At 44.3% G+C, this 18,487-nt stretch overlaps 1 protein-coding gene across 7 annotated transcripts in view; it reads right to left on the bottom strand.

Annotated features, from left to right (window-relative positions):
* BRD3 (bromodomain containing 3) overlaps nt 1-18,487 on the bottom strand; it is a 336,658-nt gene that overhangs the window by 289,940 nt on the left and 28,231 nt on the right. For all 7 annotated transcript variants that reach the window (XM_085612657.1, XM_085612615.1, XM_085612646.1 and 4 more), the window contains exon 3: nt 4,973-5,110. In XM_085612657.1, the coding sequence (XP_085468783.1) occupies nt 4,973-5,110 (138 nt within the window). The remainder of the gene's footprint in view (nt 1-4,972; nt 5,111-18,487) is intronic.

The raw sequence follows: 18,487 nt of genomic DNA, 5'->3' as shown, positions 1-18,487 counted from the left end.
ATGGATGCTATTTTCCATATTGATGGAAAGATACCAGTTTGTAAGCAGTTATTGAAAATATCTGTAAGGGCTACGGCAGTTGGCTGAAGAGCCATTTTAATAAAGGCAACAGGACTGGGGTCCAAAGGGGAGCCAGACTTGGCATTAGTGATAAGCTTCATAATTTCTGTGGTGGTCATGGGGGCAAAGGACATAAGTGTAGGGCTGTTTAATTCAGCAACTGCTGAAAAAGTAGAGCCAAGGGAGACTGGTACGGATATATCATTAGTGAAAGGGGAAAAGGAATTGAAGATGTGGCTAACTTTATTAAAGAAAAACTCGGCTATGTCCTCACAGAGTTCTTGGCTTGCCACAACCGGGGAACGAGGGGGCGTTGAAAGAGAAGATACGATCTGAAACAGTTCTTTAGATGAATTTTTAGATTTAGTAATCCTGTCCGCAAAGTATTGTTGTTTAGAAGTGTGGAGTAGAAGTTTATATTGAGAAATGGAGGCTCTATAGCTGTATTTGTCCTCCATAGTGTAATGCCGACGCCATTGACGCTCCAATTTCTTACACTCCAGCTTCTTGTTTTTGAGAGCGGCATTGTACCAGGGCGCCGTAGGAGAGCTTCTAGTACAGCGGATTTTGGTAAGCGGTGCGAGTTTGTCTCCTGCTTGTTTAATCCAGCCGTGGTAAGACGCCGCAGCTGTATTGGGATCTGGTGAAAGGGAGGGGAAAGTAGCAATAAGGGTAGATATAGCGTCGTATTCATGGATTTTGTTCCATTTCCTAACAAGAGCAGTATGACGAGCGGGATTTGGATTAGTGGAATTGGGACAGGCAAGCTGGAAAAATACAACCTGATGATCTGACCAGGTAAGTGGGAGACAACTGGAAAAGGTCAGATTAGAATTATTAGTGAAAATGCCATCCAGAGTGTGGCCTGCCTTGTGTGTAGGACCCTGCACTACCTGGGAGAGTTCGGCGCAGTCCATAAGGCTAAAAAGTTGGGCCGTGTCCGGATCTAAGATGGCTTCCAGATGGAAATTGAAGTCACCAAGAATGGTGGTATTGGCATTATTAATATCGTGTTCCAGTGCCTTCCCTAAATAGAGAAGGAAATTAGACTTGGGGCCTGGAGGTCTATATAAAAGCGAGCCTTTAAACGCGTGTTTAGGTGAAAACTGAATTTGAAAGTCCAGAGCTTCGCATTCCGGGGATGAGGTGTCAGTAGTAGTGACCTTCAGGTGGGAGCGATAAATAATTGCTAAGCCTCCACCCCTTCTGAGTGGACGATTAAGCGCTAGATGATTATAGCCTGGGGGCGAGGCGGCAATAAGGTCAGGTCCGGAAGCGCTATCAGTCCAGGATTCGGTCAGAAAAGCAATGTCAGTGTCACTCTGGTCGATAAGCAGGGCACATTCGGTGCTATGCTTAACTAACGATCTGGTGTTAAGCAGGAGACACTTCAGCGGTGGTGTAATAGTCACTTCTGCGGTGGGAAGAGCATGAGGAGGAGAGACCAAACGTTTATAAGGGATGAGCAGGGGAAGAGAAATGTGACAATCTTGACAACGCAGGTGTGCTTGGCAAGCAGTGTGATATGGCATGATGCGACGACATGCTGGGGTGTGCCCAGAGTTATTGAGCTTTCTCAGCAAATCACTAGAGTAACAGATACGGGACCGACTGCCCGGACTGTGAAACAGAAAGGGGTCATAAGTGCTTACCTTAGGCGCACCTTCGGCGCGCAAGCGGCGCGCCCGCTGCGCGCGTCCGGCCCATATCTGGTTTATATAGTGTCAGGCTGTCACACCGCCTGGAGCACTAACCCTGACCTTTGCCCTCCCTGGTGGTCACGTGATCCGGGACCCCGGGGGCACGAAAGCGTTCCCTGACTGTCCCTGCTCTGCTGCTGGGATTTGCTGAGGTGGTGCAGTCGGCGCAATATAGGTAGGTGAGCTCGTGCACAGAAGTTAAAAACAAGAACAAATACAATTTTAAAAATAAAAATTACAAGTGCCTAGCTCATTAGCAGAACAACCTTGTCCTTGTGGACGGGATAGTACACATTTTAGATTATGATTGCTTGCAAGTCGCTGACCCTGCAGAGTGACATGATGGCCATTAGGAATGCTATCTTTAGGGTTAAAAACTTCAACTCCTTGTGCATTTCTTGAAATGGTTCTGCCATGAGTGGAGTACTGTGTTCAGGTTCCACAAGGAAGCTGGTGCTGCCTTGGTGGTGTGTGAGAAAGTGCCATCTTTCTTGCATGGTATGTCCCCACTTTTTGCCGAATTGCTGATTGTACTTTGACTGTGTGTGCCCTGGACTCCTGCCAATCAGGTGCCCAGGGCCTATGTTCCTTACCTAAAACACACAAAACACAAATTGGCAAACCCTGGCCACATGTCAGCCCCTGGTAAATGGTACCCTAGGTACCCAGGGCCTTGTGACCAGGGAAAGCCCCTAAGGGCTGCAGCACTCATTGTGCCACCCTTAGAGGCCCTGTACCCTTACACACACACCCACACACACTGCCCTTGCAGGCAGGGTGTCTGGGTGCAAGACAAAACAAAGAGTCGACATGGCACACAACCCTGTGTGCCATGCCCATCACCTACACTGCCATGGCATATATCAGCCACCCCTCTAGCTGGGTGCCCTATGCCAATGGTGTGGGCACAGGAGCAGGAGCCCTGTGCCACTACAGTACCTAGGTCCATTCCTGGGCACTAAGTGCAGTACTGCCATTTAAGAGTACATGGTGCTGAGAGCTCGTCAAACACGAACTCCACAGCACCATATTTCTGCCATAGGGAATCATTGACTGTTTTTATGAAATATTTTCTAAGTGTCTACTTTTAAAATAGCAAAATATTGTCTAAAAATCATCACAGTAATTAAGTCTACTTTTATCACTTGATTCCAAGTACTGACCCAGGACTGAATCTAGGATCCAGTCCTGGAATTCCAAAAGTAATCCTAAAAGTAATCCGTGGCAAATAACATGAAACTTCCATTGAACTCAATGCATTATTGTGTTTAAAATAGTGTTGCCTACTGCAACCACTTGTAACAGTTTACAAAAGTCAATTGCATATTGCAAAAGTATTTATATAAAGCATCTAATTCTGAGAAAGTATATTTTAATACCTATTGTTGGTTCTAAAATAAAACAAGCATATATTTTTTATATATAAACCATTGGCCTAGAGTTCAGTTATTGAGTGTGTGAGACCATTTGCTGACTGAGTGTGTGCAACAAATGCTTTACACTTTCCTCCGATACTGCCTTACTGCTCGACCAAGCTACCACTTTAGAGAGTAAGGTTATATCTAACTTTAGCCTCTGCCAAGCCTCTGGGGACTGTGGACTCTGTAAACCCTGTACCTATTTGGGAACAGTAAATTCAGAGCCACTTTCTCACAACTTCCCACCGTTATAACTGTTCAATGCGGAAAGTATTTGGGCATGCTGAAGAAGGGTCAGTCAATGACAACATGGAGACCACACAAAGCAAATAGCAATAAAAATGTGCACAATTTATTTGACTTTCGTGTGCCAGCAAAGATTTATAAGTAACTAGACCAATTCATCCCAAACCATTTCAACAATAAATAAGCATTGGCAAAGCCAAACAGTCTGGCTTGGGCCCGCCTTATTTTTTATTTCAAGCAATTGCCAGGAAAATTCTAATTAAAACATCCATCTAAACTGGCAGGCATACGCTTCTAATAACATTTTTAAATTTAAAAAAATAACCACTGCATTTCAGTAGAGCAATCCAGATACATCCTAGAAAATAGATGTATTAGGAATGTTAAAACATGCATACAAAACCATTTTTACTTAAGTGCATCATGGAAAACCGGGATTTAATTTGGCAAAAAGAAATATGTACTAATGGTTTTCAATGACTGAAACCCATTGGCATAATTTAAGCAGACAAGTCGGACTAAAAATGTGTTTTTTTTAAAAAAAAAAGAAGAAATAATGATGAAAGCACTGGCAACCAAATGGCTCTCCTGTTTTGGCACTTAAAAACACTTCATTTTAGGGGATGTAAACATTGTCAGATAAAATGCCATCAATCTCCGCGCGAGAAAGCCAGTTTGAGGAGTGGCATGCTGCCCAGAGTTGTATGCTTTGGGGCTGTTTTCTTAAGCTGCTATTAAGATTCTGCTTCCAATGGAAGAAGGGGCTGCATAAAGCAGTCATGGTGCCTATTTGGGTATGTATTTTTACTTATGTTTCTTATGCAACAAGAGTGGTCTGTAAGACAATTCTAACAAATGAATTAAAGTTAGCAGGTAATAACCACAACTGCCTGATAGAAGTCCTTCAGTGACAGAAGAAAAAAAAAAAATATGGGGTTGACATCAAAACGATAGGGTAACAAAAATGGTTACACTCGTAATAAATTTGTAGACTTGGTACGCATGCTCTGCTCCATTATTATTTAATTCTTGTATAGCATGTAGATACCTGTAAGGTTTCCCAGCGCTGGAGGACACGGTAAGTAACCTGCATATGAGGCCTAGAATAGCCATGTTTTAGGTGTTTGAGGAACCATCTAAGGGAGTTGCAGTTTCCGATTGATTCTGGAAGTGTGTTCCACATTTTTGGACCAATGAAGGAGAATGCCCTACCTCCTAGTCGAGATTACCAACACACACTTTAATTCTACTCTTAGGAGGGATCCAATAATCCGGGAACCAGTCAGCATTAGCAGAGGACAATGAAGGGAGGGCATACAGAAAACATTTGAGCAGGAGACAGCGAGTCAGAGAAGGATCCTCTATTACTCCTCCAAGAAGATGGTCACAGCTCCACCATACAGGTGACATGACAAAAAGCACACGCCTTAAGCAGTTTCCCAAGACCACCAAGTAATCTCTAAACAGTCCAGATATCAAAGTCTGCGGAATGCTAAATTCCTTGATTGCTATGAAACCAAAGAGAACAGAAGCACAAGCATACTTTACCTTGTTGTAAATATAACAATTTGTAAACATAGTGTTGAAATCTTGCATACATTCGCTTGCACCCCAGTAATAATTATTCTCAAGTCTCTTCTTGATCGTTCCCATGTCCATTGGATTTTTGATTATTTTATGATAATCCTGTTAAAAATAACAAATACACAAGTTAACCAACGTAAATACCAACGTAAAGGTTACAGTTCTTTATTAATTCTCAGTAAAAGACCCTCATTTTCTTGAAAATCTCCCTACCAAAGAATCTGCATTGCAGATTTTAGTATAGGAGCTTGTGAATTACGATTCAGACTGCCAGAGGATGTACTGTTTTCCGCATTATAGCACTGCCTTGTAAGTGTGCTACATTCGGAAAATAGCGATGCTATTTTCTACACTTTAAAGTCATTTAAAAAAAAAAAATTTTTTTAAAAACATAAGCCATGAACATTACATTAGCAGACACTTAGTAAGCATATGTATGCTCGATCCACCTTTTCAGTGGCCTTCATATAGAAGAGACAATCTTATTTGAAACTGTGAAACATTTATATAAAAAGAGACACCACGTGAGAGACAGCAAGGGAGGGAAGGAGGGGACATGGGAAAAGCATCATAAAGCAGCAGAATAAGTCAAACCATTGTTTAAGAACGAATGGAAATCACATACCCATTCCCAATACATGACCAGAAAATATAAAAATTCATATTTTTCCCAGCACTCCCCATGTATACTAGTTATCGGTGAACTGGTTTCGTAATAAAGCAGAAACTAAATTTCATTTTTACATAACGCAGCACATCAGGACCTTTGCGGCTTAACTTTTCAACAGTCTCCGATTTATAAGAAGCTAGTTACATGGAACAATATCTTTCAGCACAGGGATATTCTAGACTCCTTATTCCATCATCCTTCAGTGGGTCTTGGAAGATCACTTTGGGTAAAGCAGATTCCTCAGCTTTTGAATCTCCAAGTGACCAAACTGGATAAAAAAAATGTTACTACTAATAGCTCTTGCGTGCCAACATGTGGTGCCATAAGAATTCACCGCTGAAGCACCTCACCTGAAGCCGCGTACATGCATCACCCCCGTACAACTGGTGAAGTTTATTAGCCAAATATTTCTGCAGGCTCAGAGTGACTGATGCAATCAATATATTCAAACCTTTCAGCCTACTAAAAAGGTGTGCTCCACCAAACGGGGAGGTGGGGAGGGAGTAAGCAATCTGATTAGAAAGAGCATCCGCTCATAGCAGCAATACCGAAAATAAGACGCTTGGTCTGCCAATGGGAATTACAGCTGCAGATTACTCACCTTTTGAGCACATAGCAAAGTAGTACTCACAAAAAGGTGGTGTATGATTACTGGGTTTAAACAACAGGAAGTGCTGCTGTTCCTGCATAGAGTGCTGCAATGGTCAAGTTTTCTGGTCATCAGAGCCTGTGTGACCATTTTCCTAATATTCACTGTGAATTGGACTTTACTCATGGGGTCTCCCAGTAATTATTATTCACATCCACAGCACAAAACACTTTCACTAGATGTCAAACAACAAATACAATGCATACACTTAGCCTTATATAAATCAAACGCATGTATGTGAGAGGGCACCCAACACATTTTTAAAAATACCAGACACAAAAGAAATACGATTTCACATCAGCAGGTTGAGGTAGTTTCCAATATATAGCCCATATTTCGAACCAATTGTCCCGTTCTTCATGGAATAAAAGGCGTCCAGTTTTGGAATTTTAAATTTCCCACTGCACCATGTTGTGAAGCTCACAGTTAACTTGGTTCCCTTAGAGCACTGCATGAAGCACTCCACTGCAATGCCTGCCCGTTTTGATCTCTCTGGGGTATTTAAATATTTGGATACTCCTAACAGTCACATTTGCACGCTTTGATCTACCCTGCTAAAATTGTCTTAACTTCACTTATTTGTTTAAAATTGAATGCTGTGGACTTGCGGTCATTTGGTTGATAACTAATTGCCGTTCTTAGCCATCTTTTGAAAAGTTGTTTTTGGTACCTTTTTCAAAAATCTATATTGCACTGTTTTGAATCTGAAACGAAACAAATGATATTCAAAGTTGCTTACCGGCTGGTTAGCAGCTTTTGCACTTGCACTTAGTTAGGGGCGTGAGCTCAGTGCTCTGAGCTCGCATTAGCTCCGGGAGTACCGGAAATACCCTAGGGTCAGAAAGCTGGTCAGCGCGCTAGATGCTGACTTCCGGGGGCTTCATAAAGCACTACCGCAGTGCAGCCGCGCCGCCGGCGCGCCAAAGGAAAGCCGGTCTGCACCTGCCTCTGCTCAGCACCAGCCATGCTGCCAGTTTGAAGGAATATTCAACGAGGGAAAGACTTATTTGCTGTTCAGGAGGTCAGATCGGAGCTGTAGGTGAGGAGAGTGGCAATGCCAGAGCTCACAAGTATGAAGGGGCTGAGAAAATACCCTTAGAAGTCTCCAGAGGGAAGGTGCTTAAGTGTGGCTTAATTAGCCCTAGATCCGTGGTGAAACACCACATGGGGATACAACTAAGGGAGAGGAGCTGGCCTAACGGCTAGGGTTGTCGACCTCGAATCTGGGGAACTGGGTTCGAGTCTTGGCAATGACACTGAACATCCTGTGATTCTGGGCAAATAACATTATCTCCCGGTGCCTAACATGTGCCTACATGTGTCCTCATGTAATGCAACTGGTGCTATGTAAAGCGTTCTGATACCCTATTTGGGGCAAGTTCACGCTAAAAAAAAAAATTAAAAAAAAAATAAAAAAAATCAGAGTTTTGTATAATGTTAGAAACACGTGCTCTGGATGCAATATTTCTGACAAACTTGGATGCGCCCCGATTCAGATCTCGAATTAGGATTAGCATCCCCACCGGGATATAAAACCTTTCACGCCACGTAAGAGTGGCAGAGGGGGTGGGGGTAGAGGTGATTTTTAAAGAGAATTGGAACTTCGTCTCAATGGAAATTGAGGATGTGGAGGGCATAGAACTTCTGGGCTTTTCATTGAGGGTCATTTATTGACTGGCATAGTCTGGTATAGACCACCTTTCTCTGCCTGCTTCCAGCAACAGGAACTCAATTATATTTTTAGCAATATGGCACTTACCCATACCAGATTACTTATTTTAGGGGACTTTAATCTATGGTTTAACGGGAATCTAGACTCGGCCTTTAAAAATCTTCTCCAATCCTGTGAGAACCTGAATTCGCAACAGTGGGTAACAGAACCAGCGCACTGGGGAGGTCACATATTGGACTTAATCTTATCTGTGGAAAATGCTATTGGAATGGAGGATTTTCTAACCATAGACTGGTCTATTTGATTAAGTTTGTGGTATTTAATCCTAGATTGAATGTTATCGCCCCCACCAAGGACAATCGTCAAGGCAGGGATTGGAAAGGACTTTTGAGAAAAGAAAAGATCTCAGATTTTTTCTGCACAAAGCCCTTTGGATATAAGTAAACAGGTGGATTAGAAACTACATGCAACTGTGAATATATAGGTAATACATTAGACCAGATTGTTTGTGAAAAACTGCAAAAAACTATGTTGACTGGCTGCCCCGTGGTACAATGAAAAGTTAAATTTAATAACTGGTTGCAAGCAGGTAGAACGAAAGTGGAGAAAAAAAAATATGTAGATGAATACAAAATCGCCCTGAAAAAAGCAAGAATTAACTATAAGAATGTGACGGACCGTCCCCAGACGGCGGAAGATCCGTTTCCCGCTTCCCTCTCTCCTTGTCTCCTCTTACAGCCGGGAACGGACTCGTCAGGTCTCTTCTCCTTTAACTCAGAGATACGACGGCAGGAGGAAGCACACCAGCTGACCCGATCACATGACCCAGAGGCGGATCCTCAAAACACGGAAGAGAACGGAGCAAGACACAACGCGGGGAGCGACGGAGAGAAGAGCCACGGACGACGCCCTCCAGACCTGGTGGATACCGCCGCGCGCCTGGGACGAGGAAACTGACCCAGAGGCCCAGGGGGACCGCGACGACGACCGGACGACTCCGCTGAGGACCGAGGGACCAGCCGAAAGAAGGGAGCCGGACCTCATCCGGTACCGCCAGCACGCGAGCCATGTCCCTGGAGGGGCATGGCTTGACAAGGTACGGGGGGCCCTAGGGGTTCTAAAAGCATCTAACAGCACTAGAAGTGTTTTTAAAATAGTGAAGGATCTTGCTAATCCCGATTGTACAAAAAACAGAATTAACGCTACACAGGACCTCTGCGATGGCCTAGCGATCTTTTTCGAGGAAAAGATCAGTAAAATTATCGATGGCCTAAAAACGGGCGATTCAGACACAAGTGTAGGGTCACTACCACTAACTCAGAAGGAGGAACGGGTAGGTAGGGGTAAATTTGTAACTCTCTCCCTCTTTGAGATACCTTCAGAGGAGGAGTTTAATAGACTAGCTTTAAGCGTTTCCTCAGGCTCCCCAATAGATCCCCTACCACACAGGATCTGGAAAGATTTAGGGACAGAGCTTTTCCCGCTGCTCCGACAAATTTGTGGACAATCACTGAGCAGCGGGGTAATACCGACATGTTGGAAGCAAGCGATAGTAACTCCACTTTTGAAAAAAGCTACTCTGGAGCCCCTGTGCCCTAAAAACTACAGACTTATCTCCCTTCTAACCTATCCCGTGAAGATCTTAAAACGTCTGGTCAACAAAACGCTTTCGTTGTTTTTGGAAAACAGCAACAAGCTAGAGGAGTACAATTTGGCTTCTGGCCAGGACACGGAGCAGAGACTGCCCTGGTGACTGTCTTAGATGAACTTTGAATGCGAGCGGACAAGGGTCAGTCAGCTATACTGATTCTAATAGACCTGTCCGCCGCATTCGATACGGTGAACCACAAAATTTTCCTGGTAAGGGCTAATGAAGTTGGGGTAACAGGATCAGCCTTAAAATGGATTCAATCTTATCTGTCAAATACACAACAGGCAGTAGCACTACCCCCATATCAATCAGACTTCATTAACATTCAGCATGTTGTACCTCAGGGATCGGCGATTAGTCCGGTATTGTTTAATATCTACATGAGCCCTTTGATTTCGGTCATCAAGTCCCATGTCAGCCTGATTAACTATGCGGATGATACTCAGCTCATCTTGTCACTGGAAGAGGACCAACCATTGTCACTGGAAAACTTCCAAACATACACGCAGGAAGCTTACGTTGGCTTAAAGATAATTATTTACAATTTAACAGTGATACGACAGATCTTATGCTGTGTTGCCCAGATCCCAGTGGATAAGCTATTGATACCTTCTGAAGCTGTACGCAATCTGGGAGTAATAATTGATGAGAAGTTGAGCTTAGAAACTCAGGTAAATAAAATGGGATTAGCTTTTCCATTATAAGGGTGCTAAGGAAGATCCTCCCAATGCTACCAATTTCAACTAGGGCACAGATAGAGAGAAGCGTTGTTCTGAGCTGGCTGGATTATTGCAATGCCCTTCTACTAGAGCCCACAAAATATCTGATTGAAAGACTTCAGAGAAGTACGATAATTGCAGCCGAATTGGCACTTATGAAACCACACTGATCCTAAGCCTCCCTGGCCCTCAGTGAGCTTCATTGGCTTCCAGTATCAGAGGATCTCTGTATTAATTTTAAAGCCTTACACGGTTTAAGGCCCAAACCAATTGCAGAGCAAATTTAAATGGTATGTCCCCACCAGAAGTTTGCGATCATCCTCAGCTAAACTTGTAAAGGCACCTAGGTTTAAGAGAATTAAACTAGGAGGAAGAGCCTTCAGATCTGCAGCCGCTCGACTGTGCAATGCACTGCCGCCCAGTCTCATACAGGTGGAATATCTGCTGCAGTTCAGAAAGGAATTGAAGACCTGGCTCTATCCTACTGGTGCTGTTAAGACCCCTTGGGTAGGACCCTTCATTGCAATATATGTGCATGGTTTGAGTTAATGTACACCAGCGTCAGAATGCCCGTGGGGTGATAGTGCGCTTTATAAGTTGGCTTAACATTTAACATCTCCTGTGCACCCTAAATGCACCAACGTGGGAAATCACTTTTCGCCCACCTGTTAGTGCGCCTTTCATTTTTTACACTGTACTTTCACTCGGCGTCTTTGTTCCATTCGGTGTAAGTGTTCAGCTAGATTGAAGTCAGCATCGGTGTTGGCCCAGAGACAGAAAATTGTGTCACAGACGCCAGACTCGCCGGCAGAAGTCCAACTGGAGGCCCGTGCAGATGCTTCAGCCAAAGGCATACTTGAGTGACCTGTTAAAGCGCCTAAAACCCGCACAATTACCTCTCTGATGGCCTCTCTCTGCTGAAATATCACAAATGGACCTGGCATTTCAGAGTGCACAAGGACCAGACTGAATCTTTTCCAAAAGGGGTCAGGAGCGGGTCACTGATCAGAAAGCGGCAAGGGCCAAAGGCAGCAAACCGAATTTCTCCAAAAACACAAACCAGTGCATCTAAGGAAACGGTGGGCGTAATATCACTGTATGTATTCTTGGTGCTTAACCAGATCCACTGCTCTTAAAAGGTAGAGTCCCACTACCACACGAAGATGTTCCATGGGTACAAATCTGGACCAAGGCAGATGAACAGAGATGATAATATGGGGACCGCAGCAATAGCACAGATAATCTCCCCTCTCTGCAATGGAGTTGGTAGGCCTCCAGAGATGCTGCAGGGAATGGTGGATGGATGATGGCTAAATGGTACAGCTCACACTTTGTGAAGATACCAGATACCATTTCCAGAAATGTTCCAGCAGGTGGGGGTGTGGTGAGTGGCGGAATATAGAGACCTACGAGTTGTGCATTTGTTGTTCAAAAACGTGGAAACTGTGGGCTCCAAGTAAGGCTTTAAACAACTCTTAAATGTGGCACAATGCACGTTTAAGCTTCACTAGTGTTACTGCTGCCCTCAGTGCATTAATAGCAAGGCACTGCCTTTGGGTCACTCAGTCCCAAGACAAATGGCAATACAGCAAAGCATTGCCTACTTACTCACAAGTCCTGACTGATACAACCAGTATCTGCATTGGTGTGTGACTCTCCGAAGCAAACTTTAATTTTTAAGGCGGTCTCCACTTGGAAAAAAGGCAGTCTCTAGTTAAAAAAAAAACAGAGGTCTAGCCTTTTCTTGGGGTCCTCGGGCACTCAGATCACAGGAAAGTATTCTTGCACCTGAATACCAGGACCACAATACTGATGCACTCAAATACTGATGCACTCAAAAACAGATAACCAAGAGACTTACTATAGGCAGAAAAATCTCAGGGAAGCAAGGACAAGTACTCAAGGTTGTACTCCAGGAGGAGGTGGGGCTGGAAATGCAGGTTGTATGACAAATAAATTCAGCAAAAAGTCAGCCCTTTTTTAGAGAGGGGAAATTGTACTGTAATTGCATTTACATAGTGCTTACTACCCCTGATAAAGGCGGAAGGTAAAAGGCTATGGATATTGGTATGCGATATTTGCTTTTAAGAATCAGCTTGGTACCTAAAAGATGCTCAAAAAAATATTTACCATTAAAAAAAAAAATTAAAAAAATTAAAAAAAAAAAAAAAAAAAAAAAAAAAAAAAAAACTTATCCTAAAAAGACACCACCCAAGCAACATCTCCACCTACAAAAAAGCTGTGTGTCCAGGGGAGATCCTGTTTATCGGGAGCCAGTTAACCAGCAACCTCTCGAGCACACATTCCAGTCACTGGGGACCTGGGATCAGTCAAGAGCTGAATTGTCCAGTTTGGCTTGTAGTTGGACAACAGGGAGAATAGTGGGGCTAGTCAACACAAAAAAAAGTTCCCTTAAAAGTTTAAATGCCTTCAAGTAACTACAGATAGTTCTAAAGGTTTTCCAGAGTTGTGGCACTCATGGCAACAGAGATACTTACAGTAAATAAGGGGGGGGGGGGGGGGGGGGGGGAGGACACCAGTTGTCGTTGAAACCGTAAGACTACAGTAATATTTCAAAATATTCCAGAATCAAAGCTTCGTCCTATCGCTCACGGACCAATATCCCCAAGTTAGAGCAGTGAAGACTGGCTGTTGTGCAGTCTCTCTTTGGTTGCAATTGGAAGCCATTTGTAATCATGGGATGGTCAGAACAATACATGCTCAACATTCTCATGTGAAAGTGGTAGAGCAACTCTGACCTTACTTCCTTGTTGCTCTAAGGCAGATGGACTAAGTCTACTTTTGAGGCTCCAAGGAAGCTGAAATCTATGGAGCACTCATCACGGGGGTCCTTCAGTCACCACAACCTTCCCAGCAATCGGGTCCTTCTTGCTTGTAAATGCAATCACATTCCGCTAGGGTGTGAAGTCTTCCTAATCCTCAAAGGTCCCAGCTACAGGCTCTCTAACTTAGGCTGAATCTAGGAGACAGGGAATACTGCGATTATACATTGGATGTGCAGACTTCTGCACAGGTGTACAGACTTCCTAGGTGTACCTAGTGGGTTGAGCATTCTTTCAGAACCAGAGTGTACACATTCAAAGATGTGGCTACTCCAATTCAAGAGAAGCATTATTGTACTGGCCAGATTTTGTGGGCTTTGCATGCTCGAGGGCACACTGTGACCATTTCTAACTAACTCATGTAGGAGGTTGATTATCTCTGCTTTCACTGGCAAAGGAGAATGCCAAAACACATTAAACAGAGGCAGGATTCACCCATGCAACACAGACTGGGACAAAGGGGAGGGAATGGGCTGTATATCTCCCCCTGCCACCAGGTATACAGATTTCAGAAAAGGTAGACAAGGATTGAGCACATGCAGTGGTAGCCATCATCAGCTGCCTAGCACAAGAGAGACCATCGTTTTGAGCAACACACACGTGGGTTGAGGATGGTCTTCCAAAACAAATGTGAAAAAAGGCCTGCGCCCTTGACAGAAATCATGCTGTTATCAAAACCAGTAAACATAAACTGTGTCAACATGGTGGTAGACAACTTGGGCTTCCTCCTGACAGCAGGCCCCAGATCTAATATTGACCAAAAGCACATTACAAAGTGCGCCTTCTCGGAACTCACATAATTATCTGACTCAATGGAGGAATAGTAAAGAGCTGTTCAGAAAAATTATGTGGTCATACATTTGCATGATGGTTTTTGTTTCAAAAGATGGAATTCTATTTGTCAACAACTGTTGCATAGCACAAGAGCGGTGCTCAGCGGCAGGTGGAGAGAGGACTTGGGAGCTGGAATTTGGTTTGTCAACATACTGCCCAGAGGAGAAGCTGAACTGGGCTACAAAGTTAAAGTCCCAGAATCAAATTAGGCTTTGCCCACTATTTACATAATGATTAGACTTCCTTAAACTCTTGGTGCAAAGGGCTTGCAACCCCATGGTGACAAAGATCTGACGCATGGTGCAGCAAGGAGCTCCTAGACAAGGTGCTGGGCTCCACCCGAAGGTTCATGAATGTCTAAGCAGCAAGAGAGTACGGTCCTGAAAGGGGCCCTGGCTACTCTTACAACAGATACAAAAAATGTATCCTACTTTAATAACTTGAAGTGTACTGGGGGATAAATGTCACAAGGTAACCGCAGTTACTCAAACCCCTCTCGCTGCCTGTTGTCCATGCAAGAGGACACAGGGGTCTGGAACCTGTACTCCTGTCTGCGTTTCATTCCTCACAATGAAATGCAGTGTACTTCATGGGATGAGCACACACTTGCACTGCATGCTAGGAAAGCAGTTCCTCCGGGATCTTGAAGCAATGGCAGCATAGAGTAGGAGGTATGCACTGGGTAACTATTGCCAAAGCAAGAGCAGCAGACGTTGTGACGTCAGTTGCCGCAAGAGTTTAAGACATGCATGGTGCGTGACCATAGTGAGAGTACTGCAGCATCAGCTACCCCAGCTGAATGATAACACCATTAAAACAGCACAAAAAAAAAAAGAAAGGATGCCTGTGGCAGGGCCAACTTTCGAAACCAATGAGTAAGAAGTAGGTACCAATTCAAAGTCAAAAATAGTAAATGGACTTTCGTAGGTGCGGCCAATAGGGCATGATTTACAGGACACACATTTATAGTTCAGACAGGTAAACCACCGACTAGACAACTGCATAAGCAGTTGTGATTTGCAGCATACTTGCATGTTGAATAGAGAAGGAGCACATAATTAAAAGTATAAGTGATATAGTTCTTTTGTAACAAACCAAGAGGTCACTGCTGCCCATGGAGCTTTCTGTAGAAATCCATTGTAGTGCCAAGTAGAGGTCGCCAGCATCCTTAGCTATAAGAGGAGCCTCTCCCAGGAGGAGGGTGGGTCTCATGTGAATCTATGAAAGATACTACTGGATAACTGCATCTACAGCAAGTAACTTATTTTCTTATCCAATATTGGATCTTTCATAGATTCACATATTATATACATCTCTTGTAAGCATTCGCATCAACAAGACAGATAAAATACCGTAAAGGAAAAAACGCAATAGGAAATGCACAACATTATGATACGCATGGGAATTTCAATATTAATAAACACCTCTATGTAAAGAGGCTCACCCTATTGACACAGATGGCGTAATAGCGCCTGGCCTATAGCTGCGTCGTGCTGATTCCAGGCAGGGATGCTGTGTGGGTGCTCTTCCACGCCGCAGCATGACCGCTCTAGTGGAACGCCTGCAAACAGAGCAGCCAAAGTGGACACAGCTCTCATCGCGTGTGCTTTAGCTATCGGTGTTAACAGTTGGCCATCTTTGGAGTGACAAAACTGACTTGCTGCTGAAATGCACCTTGAGAGCGATCAAGCATAGATGATAGAGCTCCATTTTCATTTTACTGAGAACCTTTGAAATTAGTGGGATGGGGGGGGGGAAAGCACAAGCATTAATCCAGGACCATTGCATCAAGAGTGCATTGCCCCATGACCCTGGGAGGGGATATCGACTGGCATAGAACTGACATTTGGTGTTGCTGTTAGTTGCAAAGAGTTCCAATGCTGGGCTCCCCCTACAGAGACAATTTTGTCCAGCTGCAGTTGATCCAGCTCCCATTAGTGGCGATGGTCTTTTGCTCTGCTGAGGGTGTCAGCCAAGGTGTTGTGCACTCCGGACACGTGCTCAGCCTTCAGGACTATCTTGTAGGTTGTGAGCAAACTCCAAAGCTCTTGAGCCTTGTGAGAGAGTCAGAGATTTGGTACCTCCTTGTTTGTTGATATAATACATGCTGGTCATATTGTCCGTACAGACAATCACGGAGGATCCGGCGTTTTGTGGGAGAAAAGCCTGCAGAGGAAGAAAGAGGACTTTCAGCTCCATGATGTTAATGTGAATAGATTTCCGACGTGCTGACCACTTTCATTGGATCTGTAGGTCCTGTAAGTGTCCGCCACAGCCTTCTATTGAAGCATCTGTGGCGATTATAAAATAGAGTACTAATGGCAGAAACGTGAGGCCTTGAGAGAGATGAAATGTGAGACCACCAGGTTAGAGCTTCTATCATCCGTGGGATTATGGTTATGAAGTCCCCAAAAGACCCTTCTTATTGAATCCATTGGAGTGGCAGCTCTTCCTGTAATGGCCTTGTCTTAAGGCATGCCAGCAAACTAGGTGGATTGCGGAAGAACTAATTCCCAGTAACGTCTTTAAAGGCCTCACTGAAACCTACTTTGTTCTTGGGAGTTTCTGAGCCAAGTCTGCTAGTCTCCTCTGTCTTTCCTCGGAGAGGAAGGCTCCGTTCTGGGTTTTATCAAGGTAACTGCATTGTTTGACTGACAGTAGTTGAAGATGTTCTTTGATTTACAGTGAGCCCCGGCTTGAGAAACAGTGGTAGGTAGGATCTGGTAGCTCTGGCAGCTTGCCTTGAAGTTGGAGCTTTTAGCAGCCAGTCGTCTAGGTAGGGGAATACATGATGACCTAGTTTCCTGAGAGCTGCTGCTACCAAGGCCAAACACTTTTGGTGAATAAGCAAGGGACTGACTTGAGGCTGAATGGGAGGACTCAGAATTGATATTGGGTACCAGCTACAATGAAGTGGAGATATTTGTGGTGTTTGGGATGAATGGGCATATGGAAATATCCATCTTCCAGGTCTAGAGACATCATGAATTCTCCACTGTTTAGTAGTTGGAGAGCGTAATCATTCATAAGGATTGGGTGCCGAAGAATTGGTTTAGGTTTCTGATGGGCAGAATGGGTCTACATTCCCCTGATTTCTTGTGTAGGAGTTAAAAACAGGAGTAGAACCCCTTTACTTTTTGAGCAACCGCAACCTTCTCTATTGCTCCCTTGGCAAGCATTATGAGGGCCTCCTTTTTCAATAAGGAAAGATGGGAGGGGGGGTACGCTCCCCTTGGCGGAGTGTTTGGTGGTCTTTCTGTAAACTCCAGCTTATGGCCATAGGTAGCTACGTCCAATGCCTCTCTGTCCGATGTAATGTTTCTCCATTGATGTAGGTAGTTGGAGAGGTTCACACCTATACTTGGTCGAGGTCACTGTTTTCAGTCTGCATCCTGGATCTGGGGTGGGGTTTTATGCAGGGCTCTTTACTTGCATAACCCTCTGTGGATGACTGACGACAGGCCTGTTGTTGATAGGCAGGTCTTAATCAGGGCTAGTAGGATTGGGAAAGCTGATAATCACCCATGTATGTTGAGAAACCTCGGCTGCGTGCCCCCAGAAAGGGAAAATTCCTGTACTGGAGGGTGCTGAGGGACTTGGCTGCGTTGGTATCAGTCTAGATGGCTAAGAGGGCATCAATATGCTCGCCAAATAGTGTCCCCATCACAGGCCATATCAAAGATCTTATATTGAACTTCAGGCCTAAATGAGGTTGCCTTAAGCCATCCTTTGAGTCTTAATACTGCTGCGCCTTCTACCCGGCAAAAGCCAAAGGAGGAAAGGTTCATGTCAGTCTATTACCTCTGCGGAGGTGTTCTCGCCTTTCAGCAATATTTACTTGGCCTCAGATAGTCTGTCTTATGGTATTAGGTAAATGAGGGAACCAATATCCGACCACATTTGTCAATCATAGTGACCCAATATAGCCAGGGAGATGGCCGCATGAACAGCAATGACTAACATGGAGAAAAACCTTTTGCCTACGTTATATAAGTGTTGCCCTCCTTGGTCTGGCAGCGCCAATGTAGGTGCAGATTGGTTTTTGGAGCGATGCTGCGCCACTAGCGAAATTACCAAATCTGGTTTGGGGTGTCCTGTTAGGCATGCAGGGGAAACCTCTGGAGCCTTGTACTTTATCAATACAATGCAGGACAGCTAACACTTTAGCAGGGTTTTTCATAAATTTCACACCCTCTTGCCAGATGTAGTCTATAATAGGTATAGACCGAACTGACTTCCTTCATTTTTCCTTAAAGTCACAGAGGAAACAGTTGGACTGTTTGACAGGAATGAGAAGGTGAAATAGTGTCACAATCCAATCTATTACGTTTTGAAAACCTCCGATGTCTTTTGGGGGGTGAATCGACAGGTTGCTGAGGAGGTGGTGACTGAGTGAATACGACAGTCGTGCCAATCATTAAGAGGATGAAGTTCGGGAATC

The sequence above is a fragment of the Triturus cristatus genome, chromosome 1_2, assembly GCF_964204655.1.
Source record: "Triturus cristatus chromosome 1_2, aTriCri1.1, whole genome shotgun sequence".
NCBI classification, from domain to species: Eukaryota; Metazoa; Chordata; class Amphibia; order Caudata; family Salamandridae; genus Triturus; species Triturus cristatus.
The sequence above is the reverse complement of the archived record's forward strand: the minus strand, read 5'-3'. Positions and strand labels throughout refer to the sequence as shown.